At 39.2% G+C, this 27,107-nt stretch overlaps 1 protein-coding gene across 5 annotated transcripts in view; it reads left to right on the top strand.

Moving 5' to 3' along the window:
- LOC115651895 (gamma-aminobutyric acid receptor subunit alpha-2) overlaps positions 1–27,107 on the top strand; it is a 328,838-nt gene that overhangs the window by 275,628 nt on the left and 26,103 nt on the right. For all 5 annotated transcript variants that reach the window (XM_030563162.1, XM_030563166.1, XM_030563164.1 and 2 more), the window contains 3 exons: positions 5,515–5,582; positions 22,169–22,389; positions 25,846–25,928. In XM_030563162.1, coding sequence (XP_030419022.1) covers positions 5,515–5,582; positions 22,169–22,389; positions 25,846–25,928 — 372 coding nt within the window. The remainder of the gene's footprint in view (positions 1–5,514; positions 5,583–22,168; positions 22,390–25,845; positions 25,929–27,107) is intronic.

The raw sequence follows: 27,107 nt of genomic DNA, 5'->3' as shown, positions 1-27,107 counted from the left end.
CTGCCATTCACTAATAGTTTTTATTATGTCATATCCTATCAGTTCCTTCTGAGTCATCCTTTTGATTTTATAACTTGATATGCTTACACTTCAAGGAGTATAAAGAACAATTTATACGTTTTTGTTTCAGTCTTATTCCCATTGAAGTAAATGTGTATTTTGCTGCTGAGTTCAGTGAAAGAAACAGTGAAATTGATTTTCCTCACACTTTTGCCAGATTTATACCAGTGTAATGTCACTGACTTCAATAAAAGTATCTCCTGATTTACTCTGGTGTGAGATTAGAATCAGGCATGATAGTTGTTTTATCATGGCATCAGTTTTGAAGCTGTAATATGACCATCATAGAATATCAGTGTTGGAAGGGACCTCAGGAGGTCATCTAGTCAACCCCCCTGCACAAAGCAGGAGCAATCCCCAACTAAATCATCCCAGCCAGGGCTTTGTAAAGCCTGACCTTAAGAGATTTTTAAGGAAAGAGTTTCTACCACCTCCCAAGGTAACCCATTCCAGTGCTTCACCACCCTCCTAGTGAAAAAGTTTTTCCTAATATCCAACCTAAACCTCCCCCACTGCAACTTGAGACCATTACTCCTTGTTCTGTCATCTGCCACCACTGAGAGCAGCTGAACTCCATCCTCTTTGGAACCCCCTTTCAGGTAGTTGAAGGCAGCTATCAAATCCCCTCTCATTCGTCTCTTCTGCAGACTAAAGAATCCCAGTTCCCTCAGCCTCTCCTCATAAGTCATGTGCTCGAACCCCCTAATCATTTTTAAAAGCAGCAAAGAATCTCGTGGCACCTTATAGACTAAAAATGATTAGTAACAGAGGGGTAGCCGTGTTAGTCTGGATCTGTAAAAGCAGCAAAGAATCCTGTGGCATCTTATAGACTAACAGACGTTTTGGAGCATGAGCTTTCGTGGGTGAATAGCCACTTCGTCAGATGCATGCATCTGAGATTCACTCACGAAAGCTCATGCTCCAAAACGTCTGTTAGTCTATAAGGTGCCACAGGATTCTTTGCTGCTTTTACAGATCCAGACTAACATGGCTACCCCTCTGTTACTAATCATTTTTGTTGCCAAGTAGCTTTGTTCTGTGGCTACCTTTTTGGAACATAGCTTTTTGTTAAGCACTGCTATTGATGGGGAGGACAGGAGTCGTTAAATAGTCTAGTCAAGTAGACAGAATATATATGGTTACTTTCACATATAGATCCCATTAAGAAATTTTATTGAAAACAGATCAAGGGAAGGCTGAAGAGATGGCAGATGAGGTATTGCAGTTAGGAATGGGGAAAATGAATGTTTCCTCTTCTCCCAAAACACAATTTCAGTTTACAAGCTGAAATCCCTGTGTACATCCTTACTTAGGTACTCATAAGTGGTTCAAAAGTGTTTTATTATCACTGATGACAGTGGGTAACAGTAGAAAAAGCTGAATAATTGGATAGGTACAGCTGTCCTTAAATCATTGAAGCAAAATATACACTGAAATATTTACATTCCCTTTCCTTCCTGCACTCCTGGAGCTCCCAATTATCCAACCCCCAGCCCTAAAGTGTCTTCTGCTGGCACTTTCAGTTATACTAGCAAGCTTGTCAGCTAAGGAGAGAATGTTGAGCTGGAATACTGATGGATTAAGGCTCTGGCTGTTTTACTTGTGCAGCTCCTGGATTGTATTATGAATCACAATTTCAGTGTCTTTGGGCAAAATTGCCAAGCATGTCTATGGAGACCATATTACAATGTCAGAACTATGTCTATTCTAGTTAAATAATACATTTTAATCAAAAATAATTAAAATAACATCAGGGTTTTGACAGCTTTTCCACTCAAGCTTGGAAATCCTGTCTTAAGGCTCCCACAAAACTTTAAACTTGACCTTCTTTCATTTTATGTTGACATAATTAATAAACATTGCTTCATTTTCACTTTTTTTAATGCCGTAACAGCTCTTCAATCAAATTACAACATTGCAGCATTCTCCAGGGTACTCGTTATTTCACATACAAAATAATATTTATACAATAAAGAGAAATTGTTGCATGCTGTGCATTAGAATTGTGTGTTTGCATATTTTAGATATCCGGTCCTGTTAAGAAAAATTTGGGCATTTAGCTTTGTTAAAACAATATATTTTCCTAAAGGCCACAGGTTATTCATAGACCCTACCAACACAGCCAGTCTGAGCTTGGGTTTGGGGTGCATGTAACACCCATGGCATAGGTTCTTTCATTTTTCGGGGGGGAAGATACCAGATCAGTTTCATAGCTGAAGGGGGCAGTCCTAATCAGGCAGTTGTTGATGGCACTAAGGCCACTGCAGGTTTCCTGCCAACTACCTTCAGCTAAGTCAGCTCTTCTGCTTACCAGTCAGACTGCATGACTTGAGGCCACAAGGAGGGCCAGCTCAGGAACATGAGAGATGGGATGATCAAGTTGACTAAGCAAGGGCCTAATCCCAATGCTGACACAGACCTCCACTTTGACCTTTGTTCTGTTTTGCACACACAGGTCAACATTTTCAAACTTGGCCCTGGTACAGTTTAGATCAGCCTAAGTGCTCCTCTGAACTGCATCTGGCTGACATAAAGTTCTAGCAGCTGAGAATCACTGTAGTGCTTGTCTCTTTCTTCCAGCCACATTCTTGGCCTGCTCTTAGATTGGGGATTCTAAAGGAGGTAATTTAGGGACAGCTAAAGGAATCTCCAGATAGTTATGACAGCTTTTGAGCCATTCATTGTTGCCTCTTTGATCTCCCTCAACACTGTATTCGTTTTCTATTTTTCAATAGTGGGACCAGGAGTTTAACCCTACTAGTGTGTTTATATTCTTAGAATTTGGGACTGATTTGCTCGCATTGAGATGTAAAACTGAAGCCAAGCTTGAAGAGTATATGCATCATCGTTTAATATATGCAAAACTGGTATTGAAATTGCAGTTTGTATTATATATTGTATTTGACAAATAATGTATAACAATATAAAGATCTATTGAAAGATATAACAGGACAATGTTGAGGTCCCTATCATAGCTCTACTTTTTTGGATCAGATTCAAATCTGTTATATTGGAGTTACTCCCGAGTGACTCCTTTCCCTGCAGGGGTGTTACTCCAAATTACACCAGAATAACTGAGATTAGATCTGGCTTCCTGCCTTTTGAAAGCTTGACTGTCAGTAGTGCGTTAACACCTTTTTTGCATAGAATAATAATTAGGGTTGTGAGTTTTTGGAATAGTGCAAGCCAGCTTTTACAGTTAATCTCTGTAGCACTGTTTGGTGCCCTGGAGAGAGAGAGATTCTGTCTTGTCACTTTTAATTTCCTCTCAGCCTGTAACAAGTGCCCATTTGGAGAGAATTATCCTAGTTTTACGATTTTCTGACAGACAGTATTCAGTCTCTGTATTTTTGAACCATACTTGTAGTTTCCACATGTTATTTCAGCAAAACCTATGCTTATTCCTAGCCAAATACTGAGAACATACATGCACCCCAACATCTTGTGTTGTCCCTTGTCCTCTTTGGGGCAGGGACAGTCTCCTTGCTATGTGTTTGTACAGCACCTAGCACAGTGGAGGCATGATGTACAACTGAGCGCCTAAGTGTTAATGCATAATACATATATATAATAATCTTGATTTGGACACATTGAGGAAGGATCTCTTTTTCTTTTCCTCGTTTTTCTTTATTTTTCTAAAAAGGCAGATACATTATAAGTAATCCCAAAGTAAAAGTATTGTGAGGAGCAAAGAATATATTGAATACTATACTGAACTTTTGCTACTGAATATGGCCACTTGGAACTTCATGGTAGCTGTGGGGACAGAATTTAGCTTGCCCTGCTCCAAAATCACAGGCCCTCACCACTAGATTGAGTGGCCCCTTTAAGGTGTGCAGGCAGCAAGGTGCAAAAAGCCTTTTTCCACTTTTCTTGCACTTCACATCCCCCTGTGTAGCAGCAGGGTATAATTACAAGCTCTGTGCTCTCCTTCAACAGCTTCTTGTAGGACCCACTGGGCACAGCTGGTTAGCTGTGAAGGGGAGTGCATGTTTCATCATAAACGACGACTCAGGGATGCATTTCCTCTACACTTCAGGGATGCATTTTCTCTACACTCCAGGAAGCTCCAGAAGGGATTGTACCAGCACAGTTTCTCCTGGTGTTCCCTCTTGGGGTGGGGTGCATCTCTCCACCATTCCCAAAGCACAGGAGTATATAATGGCCCTTAGCTGTTAATAAAAAAATAAAAGGGACTGTTAGCTATAGAGCCTATATAAACAATTGAGCACTTTTGATTTTATTCAGTAGAGAGCAGTGTTGCACATGCACACTAGTATGTTCAATTGCACTGCTCTTTGTCAGGAAAACATTGATTATATAAGAAACCAATCAATGCAGGTCTCCATTCTGGGCTTCTAATGGAAAGTCTACATTGTGTTCATCAATGGAATGAAAAATTAAATCTTATGATACAACATCTTGATCAAAAGATTGTTTGTTTGTTTTTTAGAACAGCTTTTAACCAGGAATAGAAAGCACTAAATGCCTGTTCCTTTGTTTTGATTAAATATGGAGATCAAGATACAGCAAAGAGCAGTTACGAGGTGCAGTGTTCTTTTTTAGGAAAAGGCATGATGCTTCCATTGTCAAATTGCACTTACCTGTATTTAAGTACCCCCCCCGCCCTTTTTTTTCCTTTTTCACTTAAATTGTTGAAAGGCAGAATATTCAACATTCTAGGTGCCTGATACCTACAGGGTAGCTGGAAACAGCTGTGGGAAATTTTCTGCTGGTGTGGCCCATCCCTATTGGCACATATTATTTAGTTTTGAGCCTCACTGAAAATTGAAGATAGAAAACTGAGCAATTATTTTTCCCTACAGCACAACAATTAATATGCTGGTATCATGGCTGTCCAGCTGTAATCATTAGGAGGACATTCTTTCTTTCTACAGCTCTAACAAGAGTTAAACAGCAGAGTCAACACAGGGAAAGGACTATTATGCTTAAACATCTGTCACTTAAACAATTAAAATATAGGATGCTGTTGCACAGTTATTTTTAGCACTGTTAGTAATTGCATTGTAAACAGTTTCTTTGACTTTGAAAAAAGCTGGTCAGTCTGGAAAAAAAATAGCCTTAAATTAGAAAGCTTTTACCAGCAGTGATCTACAACACTAAGAATAATAGCTCTGTTATTGTTCAGATAATTCTAATGTTGAGAATTGTGGCACCTTATTAAATATCAGGCAATGTAATTATTTTTGCTGGCTGTGAAAATGGGAAAGATGTTTGTATTTGCTGCAAGTGAAGCCCTCGAGGGGGAGGGCTTCTAGTAACACCAGTGTAACAACAGAGTAATTCTAATGAGGTCAGTGGAGTTACTCCATATTTGCAACAGTATGACTCAGAGCGGAATCTGGTTCAGAATGTTTCACATCACTCTGTGTGCAGAATACAGAGAATGAATGTGCTAAAAATGTGTGTGTTTTTTTTCTCTTCTCTTATCAGACAGTATAACGAAAGTCTTCACTAATATCTACGTAACCAGCTTTGGACCTGTTTCAGACACAGACATGGTGAGTTCCTGAGTGAACTAATCTTTTGCTTGCATAGCACGGAAAGGATGAGGAGACCTACTGTTAACTGTAAAGAATGTTTACATTCTGCTCCCATTTACACTGGAGCAAATCAGGAGTAAATTAATTGACATCAATAGAATTATGGCAATATAAAATTGATATACATGTCAAAAGATGTGGAGTGTGACTTAAGTGGTTATAGGTTTTCTCTTGGTCCTCTGCACTTGGGTAGATTTCACCCAGAGTGAAGTCAAGGCAGGGAAAGCCTATCAGTAACAGTCCCCAAGTTGTTATAAGTGTCTTGTTGAATGGCTTTGTTTATAGCTACTCTTTATAAAGAAGAGCATAGATCCCCAGTCACTGGAAAAGTTGAGGTGCTTTCAAGGACTTTGGGTGGATGGCTTGGGACAAAGAGAGAGAGTGTGAGCTGCGAGGTTTGTTCAGTGTGGGGCTCAAACTCCGCCCCCACAATGAAATGATCTGAGAAAAATTACTGGAAGGGAGGGAACCCTTGTACTTCTGAGTTTCTGACAGACAGTTTTGAACAATGGTGCCAATCCAGCAAACACTTGTGTAAGTTATTCTTAAGTAGTCTCCTGAAAGTCATTTGGAACTACTCAGGTCATGAAGGACCAGCAGGATCAGGAGCCATGGCTATTAAAAGAAAGAAGCTAACAATATTGGCCTACAGGGCCAGTCCTAGGTGTGCTGTCACCCAGAGTGGAAAATGTTTCCCCAAATGGCTGTGAAAAAAACCCACCAATCTCCTTACCCCACTGTTCTTACCTAATGATATCAATTTGCCACCCCCAGAAGTTGGCATCCACTGAAGATGCCCTGAGCTCCTAACCCTAAGTCTGGTCTCTTCCCCTGTCTATGGAGAGCTTTCTCAACTGGCTCCCTGTTCCGGGCTCTTTCTGTCTCTGAATCATCATGTTATGCTACGGATCATTCTGTAATTGGCAACTGTTAACAGGTTAGTTGGTGGTAGGGCTGTGCAAGATCGAAGGAATTTGAGAAATGCATAACATGAGGTTTTGGAGAGGTTTTTGATTCATGAAATAGGTGCAATTTTGAAAAGAAATACCAAATTATTTTTTTTTTCTTGAAAAAATAGCACCGTTTTTGAATAAATATTTGCCAGTTGCAACTGACAAACTATATACTGGATTTCATTAGATATTTCAAATAAAAAGCTGATTTTAGAAAAAAAATGTTTTTCTTGGGCGGCATTATAGATAGCCTTGATTCTTGTGAATAGCAGGAAATGTTTTCCCCCCCTGAGGATATAAAATGAAGCTTCTAAAATCATTTGTATTTTGCTAGCTAGATCTATAGGTTTGATTCTCCACAGCATTATACACCAGGGCAAAATATGTATAAAATTCTATCTATCTTAGGTACCTATATGGCCCCTATTACCATAATATTTGAGCACCTCACAGTCTTTAATGCATTTATCTTCACGTCTCTGTGAGGCAGGGAATTGTGCCAGATAAATATGGGGACAATAAGAGTTCAGTGGATCCCCTGGGAATTCCTTAGAGAGTAGCTAATGCAAATTCCACATCTCCCGTTATGCAGAAACCTAGCTGTTTGAATCTACGCCCTGAGGAGATGGCCACTATCTGCTGATTACCTACCTATTACAGAAGGCCAAGATCAAAGACCCAAGCTGTGTAAATGACTCATCTGCCCAGACTTCGTTCTGGTCCTAGATCTAAGATGTATGAATGTATAATCATAGGGAATACCCAATTGTGAGTTTTGAAGGACTAAAACCTACCAGAGCCCTATTTTGGAGTGGGGAGTGACCTCTGGTAAGCTTTTTAGCATCCATGTATGTTCTTTTATTGTTTTAATATGCTTCTGTGTAATGCTTTTTACCTTAAGAATAAATGTGCTTGCTTCAAAGGAGATGTGTGATGACTTACATCTGCAGACAATACACTGGTCAGAGCCCTCAAAGAGAAAGCTAATTGCAGGTGCTGGCCTTTTAGGGGGTCTGGCTTGTTGAGGATATCACAATGTAAGGCAGGGAGCTGGACAACCTTAAGATCCCTAATTAGGAGGGAGGGAAGGAGATGCATGTCTCCACCCAAGAGAGGTGATGGCTGTGGAGCTGGAAGCCTTAAGTGAGTGCCCTTGGTTGACTACAGAGTGGGAGGGACAGGTTCAGTTGCTCTGAAACTGACCCCTTTCAGAGTTTTCCCCAAATTGTTTCACCTGGAGGACGGGTTTGATCTCCCCCCCCCCCGCCTTAGTTCTCCGATGGAATGGCAGTGGTCCTGCTCCCAGATCACCTGAATCCCAGGAGATCTTCAGGAAAGTAGGATCATTATCGCTGAGGTCTTGCACCTTCAAGTCAGGTTCTCTGAGAGTGCAGCTTCATTGCCATGATGGTCTCATAGCTACTGGTGCTTCTAGGACTGCTGTTTAAGGCTTCCCCCCATCTCCCCCAGCTGGCAGTGGGTTGGGGGTCATAGAACAATAACTGCAGTCTTGGGTTGCATTAACATTCTGCCAGTTTTTCCACAGTCAGCTTGAGATGGAAGAATAATGCATGTGGAGTGAGGTCTGCAGAAAAGGTCTGGGGAATAGTGTGGGTATGGTTCACACTGACCTCGCCCTCTATATGGAACAGGGGAGATTCACACTGGAAATGATAGGAATGGGGCAAATGGAATTGTGGTGAGATAGCATGGTTATTCACATTGCTAACAAAAGAGTTCATGATCATTATTACTGTTTGTTATCAAATTAATAGGAATCAGTTATGGCTCAATTTCCATTAGTGCTAAGGTATTTTGTATCTAATCTGCCACTTGAAGCCAATGCCATAGTACAGGTTTCCATTGACATTCCAAATTTTTTCAACAAGTCATAATTTTGGCAGAAATAAACATTACGCGGTGAAGCTTTCAAAACTTGGTATCAGGCTGTCAAGGAAATATTGTGAGTAAATCTGACAAAATGTGGTTCAATAGTTTAACATTGAAAGAAAAAAAAAAAAGTGAAGACTTTTTGTACTAATGAGTTGTGCTAAATCCTTTAATAGGGCATTGCTTTAGTCATCATCAAGATTTAATTAATTTGGCCAGTTTGGAAAAAAAAAATTATCTCCTGTACATAGACTGTAAGTTACCTTGTTGACTTTAGAATTGTTACACAAACTGAATTTCAAAAGAACTACCGCATGAATGTGTGCATCTATGGTAACTGTTTTTTTACTACGATGTTCAAAACTATTTACGGTGTGTCAATAGAAGGAAACGTCATTAGTGCTGTTGTTTTGTCATGGTGGGTCACAAATTTTATATCGTGAGCTCGTGCTTTTTGTCATGGTAGGTCATAGTCTCCATTTCTAATTTTATTTAGATTGGAGAGTCTGTGTGACTTCTTCCTGCACCTCTGCCTCCTTGCAGAGGTGCAGATACTTGTTTCTCCCTTCCAACTATAAAAGACAGAAGTTACAAAAGAACATTCTTCAAAACAAAAATCTGCATCTAATGTTATACATCTGTGATTTAATCAAAACTTGCCGTGACTCACTTGTGATTTTTTTTTTGCACCGCCCCCTCCCCAAAATTGCCCATTATAAAACAACTTTAGTCATTTCCATTTTGTTTTCTGTGGAGTCATTATAGATGTTAGTGATTCTTGTGAGCTGACGCTTTTTTTCCTTCATAATTTGAAACTTTTTCTTAGGAATTTGGCAAGCACACAGGGGCTGAGAGAATCCTGAGTTCGTTTATATACCCACTACAGAACTTGGAAATTAAAGTCACAAGCACTCTTGCCCATTGTCCCTTCATTAGCTTGTTATCTGTTGCACTTACCCGATATATGTTATGATATAAGCCTGGGGGGAAAACCCACAAAGAATGTCAGGATTATTCAACCAGGTATGGGCTATATCACCATCTTCATTACATTATTGGTGGACTATTTGGGTAAGCTTTAATGCCTGAGTCTTGTGTCTTTTCTCCATTTTGCCCAATTTTCGTCTTCATTTTTTTCACATGATCATTGCTTCATACATTGAATAGCCAACCAAACCAAAATAAATGCCTGGTTTAATTCTGAAATGGATAAACTTTGAGCTGGGGCTCATGCAGTTCAGGATTATGGGATGACTCTCTTCTACAGTACTTAGAAAAAGTTGTTTGTATTTCTATGCTGAGAGCTAATGGAATTATTCTTCAGTTCAATAGCTACAGCTACCTTTGTATTGAAATGATCTTGGTTTAAATTTCACCTGGTTGTATTCTTTACTAGTAAAGAAGCTTCAAAGAAGAATAAATTTTCAGATGGGTGTAATGTTGACAAAAGACACAGTGCCAAATTCACTACTGCTTTACTCCACTTCTATGTTGGCATAACTCAGTCAACTCTGATAGGTACACTTGCATATGACTGGAATAATGATGTGGTGAATTGGGCCCATTATTTTTTTAATATTTTTTGGTGAAATAAAGTAAATGCTACTGCTTTGTAACATAGTTCATCTTTTTATTTTTAGTCAGAGTACTATGCTTTTGAATAGATAGATCTGAGTCCAGCAAAAAATAAATTGGATAACTAACATTAAAAATCAAAATCTGTTACCACTTTGAATGTGGATACGTGATTAGAAGAAACTGCACATTAATTGTCAAAATACCTTTTAGTCCTGAATTTTTTTAAAAAAGACCTTAACAGCTGCATGTCACCTGACATCATTTAGTGTATTAGTGCAAGTTTTCTTTAAACTACATTTTGTTACTTTCAAATTATGAATTCCTTTTCTTGTGTTCTCCTCCGCCACACTGAAACTCTGGCACGTGCATCTGAATTCAAGAACTTAGAATTGCTTGCTTACAGATAATACTATACCTTTTCATCTAGCCTTGCTGAAGGTAAACAGTGGTACTTAGTTACTATGTTAACAACCTAACCTCATGTCTTGTCTACAATAAGAATTTTTAGCATTTCTCCCACTGATGCATTGGTGCTAGACTGGTTGTGGGAGAATTGCTGTAAATTTTCTATATAATCTGAAATCCAGATCCACCTGTACTAGCTGCTTAATAAAGATATGGAAGTGTATTAAGCCACAGAGTTTACTGTCAAAGTGTAAAAATGGCAATTCACTGGAGTTGTTTTTCAACTTCATTATGCCGAGTAATGGGGACTAATCAAGAGAAGCCAAAGAGCAAAATAAAGCAGATTGCAGTTTTAGAGTGTCTGTTGTTGCATTGTTATTTTATTAAATGTATACATTCAGTATTGTGATGTAAAGCCCTAAAGGCTTCCATCCAGGTCAGTGATGTAAATTTATTGTGACATTAGCCTGAGAGGGAAAAAGCCGAATACTTAAAAACCAAAAACCGAGTAACTGAAAAACAAAGCAGTATCTCTAAATTGTTAATTACCATAATTGTCCAAGGAAAGTTATAGGACTAAATGGTAATTAAATCAGTTAATTACAGCATCTGTAATTAAGCTTAAAAAAGCTTTAACATTTGAAAATTCTGAGGTAGAAGGTAAAAAAACTTAGAATGGAACATGGCTGACAAGATGACAAAATCTGAAATGGGTTTGTGAATTCAGGCAATTAAAATTGGCTCTTTCTGTATGCCCTTTTAAAAACTAATAATGTAGTTAAGGAGATCTTTATTTTTTGTTGTATATTTCCCCCTCGATTCTCAGTGTTTTTTTTACAGCTTTTCCTCAGAATTGAGTTATTGTCTCACACAGCCTCCCTCTCATTCAGCCATCTAGAGCTTCTGAAGAAGCAAAATGTCTTGATCTCCTCAAGAGAAGGGCCTGTAAATTTTAAATGGAAAATATAATTTTTTTATGTTCTGAGTAGTCATTATATGGAGAACAAAATACACAGCCATATCATAAAACTTGTAGAGGAGTGCCACCGAGAGGAAACTGCAGCCAAGTTCCTCTTATGGAGTTTCCTTTTCTCTATTTCTAATGGCACTACCGAGAGTGAGATATTACTCAATATGTGTAAAGTAGCAGAATCTGGATAAGCATGTGCAAAAACTGGGTTAAACTTGATCTGAATATTGGAACAGATAGACTTCCTGACATTTTTGTATTTTATTTTTTAAGCTTAAGTTTGCATCAGGAGCCTACACAACGGCCCGGTTTTGAGGCCCCAATGGGACTTCATTGGTGCAGAGGCTTTGTACAAGACCATGGTGTGACATTATTGATATAATCTGGGACCATATAGAAGAACATGGTTGCAACCAAGATCCTGTAGGGGCACCAGATCTTATGTAAAGGGGTCATATAAAATGTCTAAGACCAGGTTATGGGTTGCTGGTTATGATTATGCTGTCTGTTGTAAACAGGTGTGTTGTAAACAAGACACGAGAAGTCATTCTTCTGCTCTACTCTGCGCTGGTTAGGCCTCAACTGGAGTATTGTGTCCAGTTCTGGGCACCGCATTTCAAGAAAGATGTGGAGAAATTGGAGAGGGTCCAGAGAAGAGCAACAAGAATGATTAAAGATCTTGAGAACATGACCTGTGAAGGAAGGCTGAAAGAACTGAGTTTGTTTAGTTTGGAAAAGAGAAGACTGAGAGGGGACATGATAGCAGTTTTCAGGTATCTAAAAGGGTGTCATCAGGAGGAGGGAGAAAACTTGTTCACCTTAGCCTCCAATGATAGAACAAGAAGAACTTAAACTGCAGCGAGGGAGGTTTAGGTTGGACATTAGGGAAAATGTTCCTAACTGTTAGGGTAGTTAAACACTGGAATAGATTGCCTAGGGAAGTTGTGGAATCTCCATCTCTGGAGATATTTAAGAGTAGGTTAGATAAATGTCTATTAGGGATGGTCTAGACAGTATTTGGTCCTGCCATGAGGGCAGGGGACTGGACTCGATGACCTTTCGAGATCCCTTCCAGTCCTAGAGTCTATGAGTCTGTATGCATGTGTCATTTTTTAGTGGAAGTTATGAATATTGGCTCTATCCTGTCTGTATTTCAAACTTGTGCTATGCTTCTGAGACACACCACAGACAAGTTGGTGTTAGCTCTGCCTAGCCTGCTTGATGGCCCATTAAGGACCATCAGCTATACAATTGACCCATGGAGAGAAGGCAGATATGCCTTTTAACTCAGCAAAGTATGCAGGGACTTGCCCATGTGACTCCAGGCTCCATTTTGCTGTAATTTTCCACAGTAAGGGCAAAGGGGTTCTTACACCTGGAAAAGAGACTATATAAGGCTGATGCCTCATCTCCATCTCGTCTTCAATCCTGCTTCTTACCTCTGGAGGGACTTTGCTACAAACTGAAGCTCTGAACAAAGTACTGTTGACCCATCCCAGCTGTGGATGTACTCCAGAGACTTAATTTGAACCTGCAGTTTACTACCATCACTGCTACAAGCCTGAACTAAGAACTTTGCCATTACTGTAAGTAATTGATTACATTTAACCAATTGTAGCTCTCATCTTTATCTTTTTCCTTTTTATAAATAAACCTTTAGATTTTAGATTCTAAAGGATTGGCAACAGCGTGATTTGTGGGTAAGATCTGATGTGTATATTGACCTGGGTCTGGAGCTGGATTCTTTGGGATCGAGAGAACCTTTTTCTTTTATTGGGGTGTTGGTTTTCATAACCATTCATGCTCAGGATGAGTGGCACTGGTGGTGATAGTGGGAGACTGGAGTGTCTAAGGAAATTGCTTGTGTGACTTGTGGTTAGCCAGTGGGGTGAATCCAAACCTTTGTCTGGCTGGTTTGCTTTGCCTTAGAGGTGGAAAAACCCCAGCCTTGGGCTGTAACTGCCCTGTTTAAGCAAATAGTCCTGAATTGGCACTCTTGGTTGGGTCCTGCCAGAACCGCATTGTCACAGTGGCACCATACAGCTGGATGGAAAATTAAGGCTCCTAATGGAATGGATCTTTCAAATATAGGAAGGTCCTGCTATAACTCAATAAAGTAATATTACCCTCTTTTGATACTTCTAACGTAGCAGAAATTACTTTTCAAATAAAAACTTGAATACAAATTCCCTAAAAGTGAACTGATCATTTTGAATGAGATTTACCCTTGCATAGTGGGACTGGTTGAAAATTTCCCCTTTTTGACAAAGTGACTTTTTTAAAAAAAAAAAATGGTGTCTGCTTTCCATGTTAAATTTAGTTATTTTATCAAAAATGCCCCAAACCAAAAAAGCGTTTGGCCAAAATATGTAGGTTTATTTTATATTTCACTGAAAAATCAACATTTGCTGCAGAAGAGTTTTGACAAAAACATTTTCCACAGAGGAAAATTTTTTTTTTCCATTCAGCTGTATGCTGCTGTGGTCTAGCACAAAGCCTTTGCACCATTGAAGTTTCATTTGGGCCTCAAAATAGGGTCCTTGTGCTGGCCCTTCGAACAGGGGTGAATCTCACCCTTTTATGAAACTAAAGTGAGTTTGTTGCTTACATATGTATGTTAAAGCTTACTAATGAAGTAAAAACTATTTTTCCTCTAGAATCTGTGAGGTACGTTTCTTATTAATGCCTAAAAAATGTGTGTACAGCAAAAAGTTGTTAGCCTGGTTTTAGGCAGAAAGCAATGGGTCCCCTGTCTTCCAAGTCATGTAGGGGAGCAAAGATGTGGAAGTCTGCCTAAAGGGAGGCAAAAGTAATGGAAGGATCATAGCTACAGACCACATTTCCCCCACCTTTCTGTGACCCACAGGAGCCCATATAAGTCCCTCAGCGTGGATGCCACAGGGATGGAAATCCATGGATGTGAGGATAATCTTTGGACAGAGAAACAAAGGTCAGGATAGCCACGCTATGCTGCGTGCTTCTATGAAAACCCCATGGAAATACATGTGAGAGAGAATCCTTGCCAGCCCAGCTCTAGTTCCCTTAGAACTGGGTTGTAGAGAGCAGGCATAGGGATCAAATCCAGTGTACTATATTGCTGAGGCTGTGAGTTACATGGAGCTCTCCTGCATTCCTGGACCCACAGGATTAGATTTGAGTTCTCTGTGGACCTGGTGAATCCATGCAGTTTCTGGCCAAACATTTTTCCATGAGAGGGTTTTTTTTGGTAACTACAGTTTTAGTTTCATAAATTTTCCCACTGCCTTCTCCCCCATGTTTTTCCAGACTCAGTGTCCTGTGTTATGAGAAAAGGTACTGGGAAACAGTACTTCAGTGTTAACAGTAACTCCAGTAAACAATTGGTAGAATTGCCTCAAATCCCCTGAAGGTTGAATGAAAACATTTTACTTCCAGCTACTTGTCCTCTATGATCTTTGGCTTGTAGAGATCAGAAGCTTGTCAGGCTTTCTGGAAAAGAAAAAATGTCTTTTTTTCCTTTTATGGAATCAGGACTGACTGTCAGGCTAATAGCTAATGATATGCAATGTAAAGTATTTGGTCTTCAGGTGGTAAAGGGCAGAGGAGTTGGAGATGGAGAAATCCATCTCAAGCCTTGTCTGCTCTTCAGTGCTATGACCCCAGTTTTGGCTGCTATTCCACTCCTGCTATTCAAGTTGCACAAACTGTTGGTGACCCTTGGATTAGCAGAAATATTCCCATTGAACATAGCATGTTGATTTCTGAAGTGCCAACATGGGGTGCGGAGGAGCAGCTCTCTCTCTACACAACATGGTTAGTGTGCAGGTAAATATCTGCCCACCGTTCTGTGCACAACCCTGTGTGTGACATTGGTAGTGCATAGAGCCTTGAACTGGTCCTCTGCCTTGTAAGTGAAGTCTTCCCACAGAGAATTAAATGATGAAGCCAAATAAAAGTTGGCTTATTGCTACCACTGCAGAACTTACCTCAGCTTGAGTTTGGAAGCTGGGCCCAAATGTTTAGCATTTTTTCAAAGGGAGCTGTGATGAATTATTCACCAGTAAAATAAGTTGCAGGACTTACACTACTTTCTCTGAGTGCTCATCACTCAGGCAAATATCACATTATAATGAGGCAGATGTGTTCCAAAGGTTCAGATACAATACAGATAAGTCTGGTTGAATAATTGCTTTTTCCTATGGGTCTTGCCTAAAACTGCTCCTTTGGTTTCACAGAAGTGTTTGACAGTTAGCCACAGAGTAACATTATTGATAGCTTTGAAACTAAACTGAAGCAGGACTAATTTAGTAGGCTGAATTGCCTTAAGACTCAGTAAGAAAAATTAAGATGTGACACTAGGAGCACTGGTACTTTAAACAACAAAACAAAACAACTGACGGTTTGTAAATAAATAACCAGGGCCCAGTTCTGCCTTATCTGCAACTCTCACTGAGGCCCCTGGTTTGAAAAGGAGGTTTGTAAAGCTCTTTTGTTCTCATCAGTTGATCAACCACATATATAAATTTAAAGGGAGGGTGAGGGACTGTTTTTCCACACATTTCTGACTGCTCTTAAAGATTCAGTAAAAAGGTACTTTAACTTCTCATTGCTCCCCACTTACCTTATTTTAAATCAGTTTACATTGATTATGTTTGTGTATTGAAGAGGTAGGCAACCTATGGCACAGGTGCTGAAGGCGACACTTGAGCTGATTTTCAGTGGCACTCACACTGCCTGGGTCCTGCCCTCCAGCCCGGGGGGCTTTGCATTTTAATTTAATTTTAAATGAAGCTTCTTAAACATTTAAAACACCTTATTTACTTTACATACAACAATAGTTTAATTATATATTATAGACTTATAGAAAGAGACCTTCTAAAAACGTTAAAATGTATTACTGGCACACGAAACCTTAAATTAGAGTGAATAAATGAAGACTCGGCACACCACTTCTGAAAGGTTGCTGACACCTGGTTTATTGCTTCAGAGAGTTAAATACTATTTTATAAAAGGCCAATCTGACCATAAAGGACCAACTTGGACAAATCTGAACAAGTCAGTAAATGAGGAATTTTGGCTTGATCTAGTCAGAACAAAAAAGCTGGGTTACAGGACGTGATTAATATATGTTCAACCTGTTCAGCGTCAGTGCTGCATGCTGATGGGCACTCACAATATTTGAAGTATTTGGAATGTTTCCATCTGTCCTCCAGATGCAAAGCCTGCCACAATCTGTCAGCCATGGACAGATGAGAGAGAGAATTTGTTCCCCCATCCTTCCCCAAACTCTCTGTCCAAATCTAGCCTTCATAATAAAGATTTTCAAATAAGGGAAGAGAATTGCTCAGACTTGACTCAATTTGAAACTTTGCTCCAGAGATACTGATGTACATCTAATGTCATCACTCACAGAGGTGTCAAGTACAACAACTTTTTACTAGAAAAAGAATGAAATCCCTATAATTTTACTCCACTGTCCAGTCACTGAGAAAACAGGCCCAACAATTCTAACCATGTAATATAAAATATTACAGCAAATGGCAGGATACAAATTTGATAGCTAATGCAACATGTATAAATGTACAGTATTAGAATACAACTGTGAGACCATGATCTCAAATACAAATCAGCAGGGAGTATTCATTAGACCAGAAATCAGCACTGGAAGATTTCTGTAATACTGAAAGTATGCTCTTCTAGTTTAATGGAGATACTGTGCTGAATATTGTTTTGACTAATGCCAAGTATATTGACAATACATCTTTCTCAATGAAAGAGTACCTGTAAAATTTGTAATACAAATTCAAGGTATTGGTTCAAGGCTCTTTTTTTTCTAGAATCCATCTCTACATTTGTACAAAGCAGTAGTCTACATTAGGAAATGTTTGCCATCAGCTACCCCACAGTGGTATCTGAGAACACAGTTTCTCCTTCTATTTAGACTAGGCAAGCTTTCTGTAAATGTGTGGTGTATTTTTTGGCAAATGCTGACTTTTTTTGCTGGAGACCACTATGTTTCAATAATTGCAGACCAATATTTGGTCACCAATATGTGACCAAATATTTGAATCCTCTGTATAACAATATAGAGGACCAGATTTATAGGACAGAGTAACACAAAGAATGTCACTTTACATACCATCCATTCCCCTCAGACTACACATTTTGAGGGGAAAATTATCCTTTTTGATCTTCTGTTGAAGTGGTTCCTATGCTGTGATCTGTGGAACGCTTACTGGTGGTCCACCGGGAGCTGGCTAGTCTCAATGTGCTGACTCTCTTCTTTGGCTCAAGCTCAGAAACAGAAAAGATGGAGAATGGCAATGAAATGAATAGAATAAACAGAAAGATTGACTTTAGTCAAAAAGGACAAAGCATTTCTCACACTAAAGACAGCCAAAATACTTTTCTAATATTTTTCTAGTCTCAGTGCAGAAGTTGCCATGGTGACGTTATATGACTGTGGATAGGGTAGGAATTGGTCCAGGTGATTGCAAATGGACATGGAGGTTGACCACGAGACACACTCATGATGATGTGGCTCAATCCCTGCTCTATTCCATGTTCTGCACAGAACACAACATGCAACAGTATAGATGGAAGAGTGGAAATTCCCCCTTAACCTCAGAGAGGTTAGAATTATCTATAGAGGTTGACAATTTTGTTAGAGAAATGCTTTTAAGGCTCTGATTTTTTTCCCCCTACTTTGCATCTTCCATAGATTTTTTTCGATCTGTGTGAAGTGTGTGTAAAATACTGCTATTCTGATTTGCTCATGTATAATTGTGTACACAAGGTGCAATGCAGTAATGAATAGGACCCTTATATATATTTTGTTTATGGAAACACTAGAATAGCAGAGGCAGACATTTAGATTTGTGTATATGCAGACAGATATTTTTAATGACAGTTTTCAGAGTAGCAGCCGTGTTAGTCTGTATCTGCAGAAAGAACAGGAGTACTTGTGGCACCTGAGAGACTAACAAATTTATTTGAGCATAAGCTTTCATGGGCTACAGCCCACTTCACTGGATGCATGCTGTGGAAAATACAGTAGGAAGATAGATATATTCACAGAGAACATGAAACAATGGATGTTACCATACACGCTCTAACAAGAGTGATCAGTTAAGGTGAGCTATTACCAGCAGGAGAGGAGAAAAAAACTTTTTGTAGTGGTAATCAAAATGGTCCATTTACAGCATGAATATTTTAAAAGAATTCCCACCATATTTGAGACTAGTCTACTATTCAGCAAAAAGTTAGAGGCAGTATCATACCAAAAGATATATAAATTTACTTACAGCAAACTCTGAAACATGTAGCAACTACTGGAGGAGAAACGCATTGGCCGGTACAATAAAGTTATATAAAGCATGCATATTAAGGGATAAAATATGGCAGTATGATTTGCACAATTTTCCAGGTTTTAATATGTTTTATAATTACTAAGGAAGCCGGAGTAACTTATGGATTTAAGCCAGCTTTTTCTTTTTCTTTTTATGATTACAAATAGAAGGTAGCATCAGAGGAAATAGAACTAATAAGTGAAAAGTAAACCATTATTTGGGGTATATTCAGTGTAGCTCTGGGATAGTTACCTTTGTCTCTTCCTCCCCCACTCACCTCCCGCATGAATGCAGTGACATGAGAGCCATAAAGGTTTCAGCTATATGATTCCATGAGTAATAAAGTATTTTAGTAAATTCAAAGTCAAATAGATTTTGAAGTTCTGATTTTTGCTTCCTCTAGTATTTCAAGGTGTGTGCAATTTTAGTGCATTTCTAGTACGCTTATTGTTAAACCACAAGCCCAACATTTGCAATAGATATGGTGTATTACAAATACCTGGTTAAGAGTTTCTCACACTAGTTCCACTGAACTAGGTGGCTGCTTCTACCTCTGCAGAGAATGAAGCTACTGCAAGTGATGAGCACTGCAAGTGGGAATTGTCATGTAATATGTGCTTCCGCTGCCCAGGAGCACTTGCTAATTTCATAACGTTACTAATTAACGATATTTCTTTTGCCTATTCATGCCTCAAACTTATTTCCTTTTTTTCAGGAAAAATAAGATTTGGATTTATGATGATTACACACTAGACTCCCCACAACTCTTGTTGTAGTTTTAGAATATTCTGTAGGAGTTGGGGCTGTTTAGATAAGGATGCTATTCTGAACGAATAAACAGGTCAAGGTTGGATTGCACTGGCAAAACTGAGGAAGTTTCCCAGTGCTTGTTCTTACTGTGCCTGGTTCAGCTCAGTGCCTTCAGCTCCTCACTTTATTGAGCGCTAATGTTGCCCAGTGTGCTACGTGGGTACATTAGACTCCACATTTTCGCTTTTAGTTTTTATGAAGGACGATGTCCTAGGAATGTTTTTATTTTTATGTGCTTGGGACAGTATTTCCCATAGCTCCTCTTCTGTATGCAGATCATCCAAGTGAAATCCTGGTCCTGTTGAAATCAGTGGCACTTCAATAGGGCCATGATTTCACCCCAGGTGTGTAGTTCCTGCCCCTGATCTTAAATCAACAAGGTCCTGCTCTGGCTGAAATCCACAAGGTCTTTGCCCCACCCCGCCCCATTTTCCCTAGTATTTGTAAACAACCATAGGAGGCCAGTGTGAGAGCTTTGTCAAAGGCCTGATCTCCCATCTCTACTCTCCCTGTTGTAGAGGAGTTCTGTCTACTTCAAAGATCCACTTCTTCCGTCATTTGCTTGTGTAAATGATACTAGGATTCAGTCAACAGAAACTTTGCAACTTGTACAGAAATAAATTTTATTTTGATACTGAAATGATTTATCAAATCTTTCACCGGCAGTTTGGTTCATTCAGTAGCTGCATTTAGCAAAATTTCTTCTAAGGATTTGCAAGGACTTTTAAAGGGATGCCGTTAAATTAAAACTCTCACATCTGCCTGAAAAAATGTTTAATTGCTAATTTTACAATATCTGTAAATGGAAATGCTCTTTTTTTCCAGTTCATTTACTTTTTGCATATTTGTAGAACTAGTTTTGTTGTTTGCTGTATACAGTCAGATAGGTCCCGATTTTACAAGCAGCTCTTTGCAGATGGACTCCTGAAAGAGAGCTCCATTGAAGGTCCATGTGGGCACGAGTCCATTGCAGAGAACTGCTTGTGTGAGTTTCCTCTGTTTGCAGAGGGGTTCGAGGGAGACAGACATACAGTCATGTGTATGTGTCTGTCTAACTACTGAAAGTGGCAGAGGCAAGTGTAGTAACTGAAACTACTTTTAACTTTTCTTTTATACTGATTGGATTACAAGAGGATATTTAATTGTCATTCAAGTATAATGTGCCCATAAGACAATCTCCATAAAGTGTAGTATTTGCAAAGTAATTACAATAGAACAGTTATTGGAACATATTGATTTATTTTAAATGTACAGCTACATGTTGCAGCTATACAACAAAATTGCAGCTGCACCAGAAGACATAATATTGCAAATGAACGATTTACAGTTTTATACCTATAATATTTTCATGCCCTTAAAATTCCAACTTATCTGCAGTACTGATAGTTACAAAACACTAGATAATTTACACATATAATTTTAACTTACTTGATATACTTATAGTTTTAATCAATATTTTTCTTAGCTAGAACAACAAACAATCCTAAAGATGTGTACAGAATGTCTGCAGCAGGGGTAGGCAACCTATGGCATGGGTGCCGAAGGCAGCACGCAAGCTGATTTTCAGTGGCACTCACACTGCCCAGGTCCTGGCCACCAGTCGGGAGGGGGCTCTGCATTTTAATTTAATTTTAAATTAAGCTTCTTAAACATTTTAAAAACCTTATTTATTTTACATACAACAATAGTTTAGTTATATAGTATAGACTTATAGAAAGAGACCTTCTAAAAATGTTAAAATGTATTACTGGCACACAAAACCTTAAATTACAGTGAATAAATGAAGACTCAGCACACCACTTCTGAAAGGTTGCCGACCCCTGGTCTACAGAATAGTGGGATAGCAGTTAGTGACTCATGCACTTGGAAGTAGAACATCAATCTTCTTACACAACCTCCTTCTCTGAGCACAAATTTCTCCCAAGATTAAACACCAAGGCACACTTCTATCAGCCCCTTTCATAGGCATGGATTTTAGCAGACAGTCTGCCCCCTTTTGTTCGTCATATGTCAGTGAAGTGGTATAACTCACTGTTCCTTATCTATGTGTTTATGCTAGTAAAGCCCATAATTATTCAACAGCCTTGTTACTGACTCTTTTTTTCCCATGGGAATAATCTTTCTTTTATTAATATTCCAGGATATATCCTGCGCTTTCTGAACATGCTTGTTTTCTTGGCTCAAAACATGGCCATTCTCAATGCTACTGTAGTACTGGCTTCCTTCTACAGGTGTTTTTGCTGCAGTAATGCATTCTAATTTGATCTGTACTGATCTTCATTTCTTCTGAACAAAATGGAAAAATGTTTATGAAAACTGATTTGCACTGCAGTCATCTAATTATTAGGGCTTATGTATACTAACGTAGCATGTCTATTATGGTTAATGAGTATTACTTTATGTGCCCTTACCAAGGGGAGTATAGACCCTAAATGCTTTCTCTAAGTTCCTCTTCATTAACCTCGATATTATACAATTATAGCTGTTGACCACTTTTCCCCTTCAGATACTTTTATTAACAGAATTTGTACAACCAGCATTTTAGTGTTCTGTGCTTGGAAAACAGACTGATGTTCATTATGACAAAAATAATGTCTTTTTCCGTTATAGGAGTACACAATAGATGTTTTCTTCCGTCAAAAATGGAAAGATGAGAGGTTGAAGTTTAAAGGCCCAATGAACATCCTTCGACTGAACAACTTAATGGCTAGCAAAATCTGGACCCCAGACACATTCTTTCACAATGGGAAGAAGTCAGTTGCTCATAACATGACAATGCCAAACAAACTACTACGAATCCAGGATGATGGAACTCTCTTGTATACCATGAGGTACTTCTTTTTATCTGTCTGTATTCACATTATTTATTTACATGGCTTTTCTGAGGAATAATGCTTTATTGCTCATGCTTCATGCCTTACTCCAACTGGAGATATGGAGTCCATTTTCACAGTTAGTACAATTCATTAAATATGTTCAAAGAAAATCATATAAAAGTAAGTCAGAGGTTTCTGGAAATTGTTATACAATGGTTTTAAACTGACCGGTACAAGTAACAGCATTGCAATAGAATATGAAAATAGAAATTATATAGCATTTTCAGTCTCCAGGCTACTCTTTTGCTTCACTTGTGGCCTCATGGATACAACTCTGGACTGGAACTCAGGAGACCTAGGTCAGATTCTCATCTCTATCACTGGCCTGCTGGGTGATCTTGGGCAAGTCACTTGCCCTACCTGTATATCAGTTTCCCCAACTGTTAAATGGGAATAATGATACTAATCTCCTTTGTAAATTGCTCTGACATCTATGGATGAAAAACACTGTATAAGAGCTAGGCGTTAACAATTTACCAACTTCAATGACCAGCTGATAGTACAGTGATTAAACTGGCATGTGATTTCTAGTAAACATCTTGTTACTATATGAATTGTTTGTGTGTAACTGACAGTGATTTGATGGAGTTAAATACCCAGATTATTGGCTAAGAGAAATGAGGAGGGAGAAAAATTGGCTTTCAAAGTCCTGTGTGCATATCTTAATTAACTATACATTAACTAACAACATTTTCTTTGTATCCTGTTAACACATTTTTAAAAAAATGTTTTATTTTTACATCCTGTGTATGATCAGTTTCTAAGAAAAATGCAAAGTCATCCTTAGGAAAAAAAAATGTACCTAAAGAGTCAATTTGATTAGAAAATTAGTAAGAGCAAAACATAACCTTCAGTTAGAAAGTGTCTCAGTATGATGTGGAATTTGCTATTTACGTATTCTGTTGCAGTGCTCTTGCTTTTATTGGTCAGTTTAAAATAGGGTTGCCAGGTGTCCAGTTTCCTTCCAGAATGCCCGGTCAGAAAGGGACCCCTGCGGCTCCGGTCAGCACCGCTGACCAGGACATTTAAAGTTCAGTTGGTGATGCTGCGAGTCTACGGCAGGCTAGTTTCTACCTGGCATCGTGCTGTGTCCTACAAGCAGCCAGCAAGTCCAACTCCTAGGTGGTGGCCTCCACAGGGCTCTTCATGCTGCCGCTGTCCCCAGGCACCAGGTCCACACTCCCATTGGCTGGGAACCACAGCCAATGGGAGCTGCGGAGGTGGTGCCTCTGGGCAAGAGCAGCGCATGGAGCCTCCTGCGTCCCTCCTCACCTCGGAGCTGGACCTGCTGGCCACTTCCTGGGTGCAGTGTGGAGCCAGGACAAGAAAGGAGCCTGCCTTAGCCCTGTTGTGCCGCTGACCAGGAGCTGCCCAAAGTAAGCCCGTGCCCCAATCCTGAGCCCCGGCCCTGAGTCTCCCACCAAACCTGGAGCCCCTTCCTGCACCCCAAACCCCTCATCCCCAGCCCCACCCTAGAGCCTGCACCCCCACCCCAGACATATCCCCTCCTGCACCCCAACTCCTTGCCTCAATGTACAGCCCTCTCCTGCACTCTGAATCCCTTGGCCCCATCCCCCAGCCTGGAGCCCCCTCCTACACCCCAAACCCCTCATCCCTGACCCCAGTCCAGAGCTCACACCCCCAGCCCTGAGCCTATACCCCCTCCCGCATCCCAACCCGGAGCCCCCTCGTGCACTCTGAACCCCTCATTTCTGGCCCCACCCTGGAGCCCACACCCCCAGTTAGATCCCTCACCCCCTGTCCCAGCCCAGTGCAAGTGAGTGAGGGTGGGGGAGAGTGAGCCACCAAGGGAGAGAGAATGTGTGGGGCGGTGCCTTTGGGAAGGGGTGGGGCAGAACCGTAGGGCCTCTAGGAAGTGTTGGGGCTAGGGTGTTCAGTTTTGTGCAATTAGAAAGTTGGGAATCCTAGTTTAAAACCGTTGTATAACAATTTCCAAAAACCTCTGACTTATTTTTAAATGATTTTCTTTGAACAAATTTAATGAATTGTACTGATTGTGAAAGTGGACACCATCTCCTCAGCTAGAGTAAGGCATAAATCATGAGCCACAAAGCAATCAGGCACTATGCAGTCTTACAGCTCTGTCAGTGCACCTTAATCCTGATTTGCTGTACAACTGCCAAGCAGTTACTCTTCTGAGTCCTGATAAATAGACTGCTCATCATATTGAATTATGTAATGGTTTGACTATGCATAGAAAAGTTTACTAGGAACTAAATTGAGGCCATCACCATTTATAGTATTTTCACTTGTGATCAAATCAATATTTGAATCCATGTTTGTATTAACTGATTGAAATGTCAACCATCCAGAAACTTGTCTTTAATTCTGTGCTGCAAATAAGAGAAAATGCCATTTCCACCCAATTAGAAGAGATTTAAAAAAAGAGGCAGCTAATGTAAACTGATAGATTATGCCAGATAAAATTAATCATGCAATTGTGTACGATTATAAATCAACTACATAGAGGTATGTTGCTCTTGAAGCTGTGAAATTCATGTCTTATATCACTTTAATTTTATAAATTCAGAACTGGCCATTGTACACGTCTCAAATTACCATATGATTAGTATAAGCCTTCTGCTTAACTTCTAACTATGAATCTTGAGAAGCTAAATGAAGCACTAAACCTATGTAATGGAAAATAAACTGCCTGCTTTAATATAGACAGTTTTGTTTTTCAGTCTGTAATTACTAGTATTTATTCTTTTCATAACTTGCTGTACCTAGAGATGGTCTGTATTGGGGACCTGTCCATTCATGCAATTCAATGTTTAATCAAAACTAATCCAAATGAAAAATCTGAGAGAAATTATTTCATATGTTTTAAGATTATGTTTATCCTTGAGTTTGATGTAAGCACGTTCGCTCAGGACATTCCATGGTTTGGCATTAGAGTATGCAGTGTAGTAAACTGAGGAATGAGAAGAGCCTTTTTTTGAAAATGAATGCATTTTTTTTCACACTTTCCATTTAAGAAGTTAAAAAAAAATATGGTTCAGAGGCTAGTGGAGCACATTCCTTAAGCAAATCAGCTGTGCTTTATGTGCTTTTGTAACAAATTATTAGGAGTTATGCAACATGTGCCTCTGAATATTAGGAGAAGACAATGACTATGCTGAACAACCCAGAGTTATATCATTTATATTTTCATTTAAATGACCTTTCCTCATATTTTTTAAGTCAGCTGTAAGTTTTTGATGTGATAAATCAATGTATTCTGAAGGACCACATAAAAGTGAAGAAGGAAGAGGTGATTTAAAATTTAATTAGTTTAATAACACTGCAATTTCCTCTCCCAAATCAGCATGAACTCTGTTCATTTTTTGTGGAATCAATTTTCTTGTTTTGTTAACTTATTTAAACATATAGTGTTCTTTTGCCTTTTAGGCTTACAGTCCAAGCCGAATGTCCAATGCACTTGGAAGACTTTCCTATGGATGCTCATTCATGCCCGTTGAAATTTGGCAGCTGTAAGTACATAGCTAGAAGTATAGCCGCTGGCTAATGAATATCTTGTGTGGTTCAACATCACTTTGTTTCACAAATTGTCATTGCCCAGGTTTATGTAGGCACAGAAAGTTATACTGTATCATGTATTTTGACATGGTGAGATCTTTTTCAGTGTTCTATCTTGTAAGGCATTTGAAAAATCCCTGGACTCTGCTTTAACTAAAAATATTGTGGGGCTAATTTATCACTGCATTGTTCGAGTTTTATGTTAGTGTAACTCTGTTGTTTTCAGTAACACAGTGGTGAATCAAGACCTATGTATATGCAATATAAGTATTGTATTTATACATAGTAAACTGAAGCTTTCTAAACAAAGATATGTATTCAAAAATATATCTAAAGTTTCTAAAGATTCTAACTGGCATAGTTTAAATTGCAATGCATTTACTCTCTTAATGGTATGTGTTGTTTCAGTCTTAGTCAGAGAAGGCTGCAGCAAATGACTTATTGAGATTAAAGTTACAGGGTACATTTTGTAGTTTAATATGTAGGGTCTGATCCTGATCTCACTTACACCACTTTTATACCAACATAACTTCATAAACTTCAGTGGCATAATTCCTGTTATAAGTGAGATCAGAATCAGGCCCATGATTTATAATAGCTGGGGATTTTTAAATATTGTATCTATTTCCTTGGTTTCTTGCCTTTATTTTCTTTTAAGAGATAGCAGCAGATTCACTGCTGACCACAAAAGAGTAGGTGTTGGTTACTGCTATCTGATTCTCTGGCTGATTTCAGACTGGACTAATAGAGTATAAAGCAACCCCTATATTCAACCGGGTGGTAACTAAAGGGGTAATTTTGTTCATAAACTGGGCATTGTCAGAGCCCTGTACTCTCTGACCATGCCTCTGATGTGTATGGGGAAAAGACATAGGAATGGGCTGCACTAGGTCTGTGCCCTCTGGGATCATCTCCATGTGGGGGGAATCCCCGGTTGCAGAGATACAGATAGCTTTTATTCCTTTTTGCACTGAAATAGAAGGGGCTAGAGATTCTGGTCTGTTTTTTTTTTACTAGAAAATGTGCAAACGGGAGTTGTGCCTAGTGAAGACTGAGTAGGGTCGACTCTTGCAAGCCTGCTTTGAATACATATCAAATTTCTTTCTCATGAAAGTAATCTTTTGCTTAATATT

Source organism: Gopherus evgoodei, chromosome 5, assembly GCF_007399415.2.
Source record: "Gopherus evgoodei ecotype Sinaloan lineage chromosome 5, rGopEvg1_v1.p, whole genome shotgun sequence".
Taxonomy (NCBI): Eukaryota; Metazoa; Chordata; order Testudines; family Testudinidae; genus Gopherus; species Gopherus evgoodei.
The sequence above is the reverse complement of the archived record's forward strand: the minus strand, read 5'-3'. Positions and strand labels throughout refer to the sequence as shown.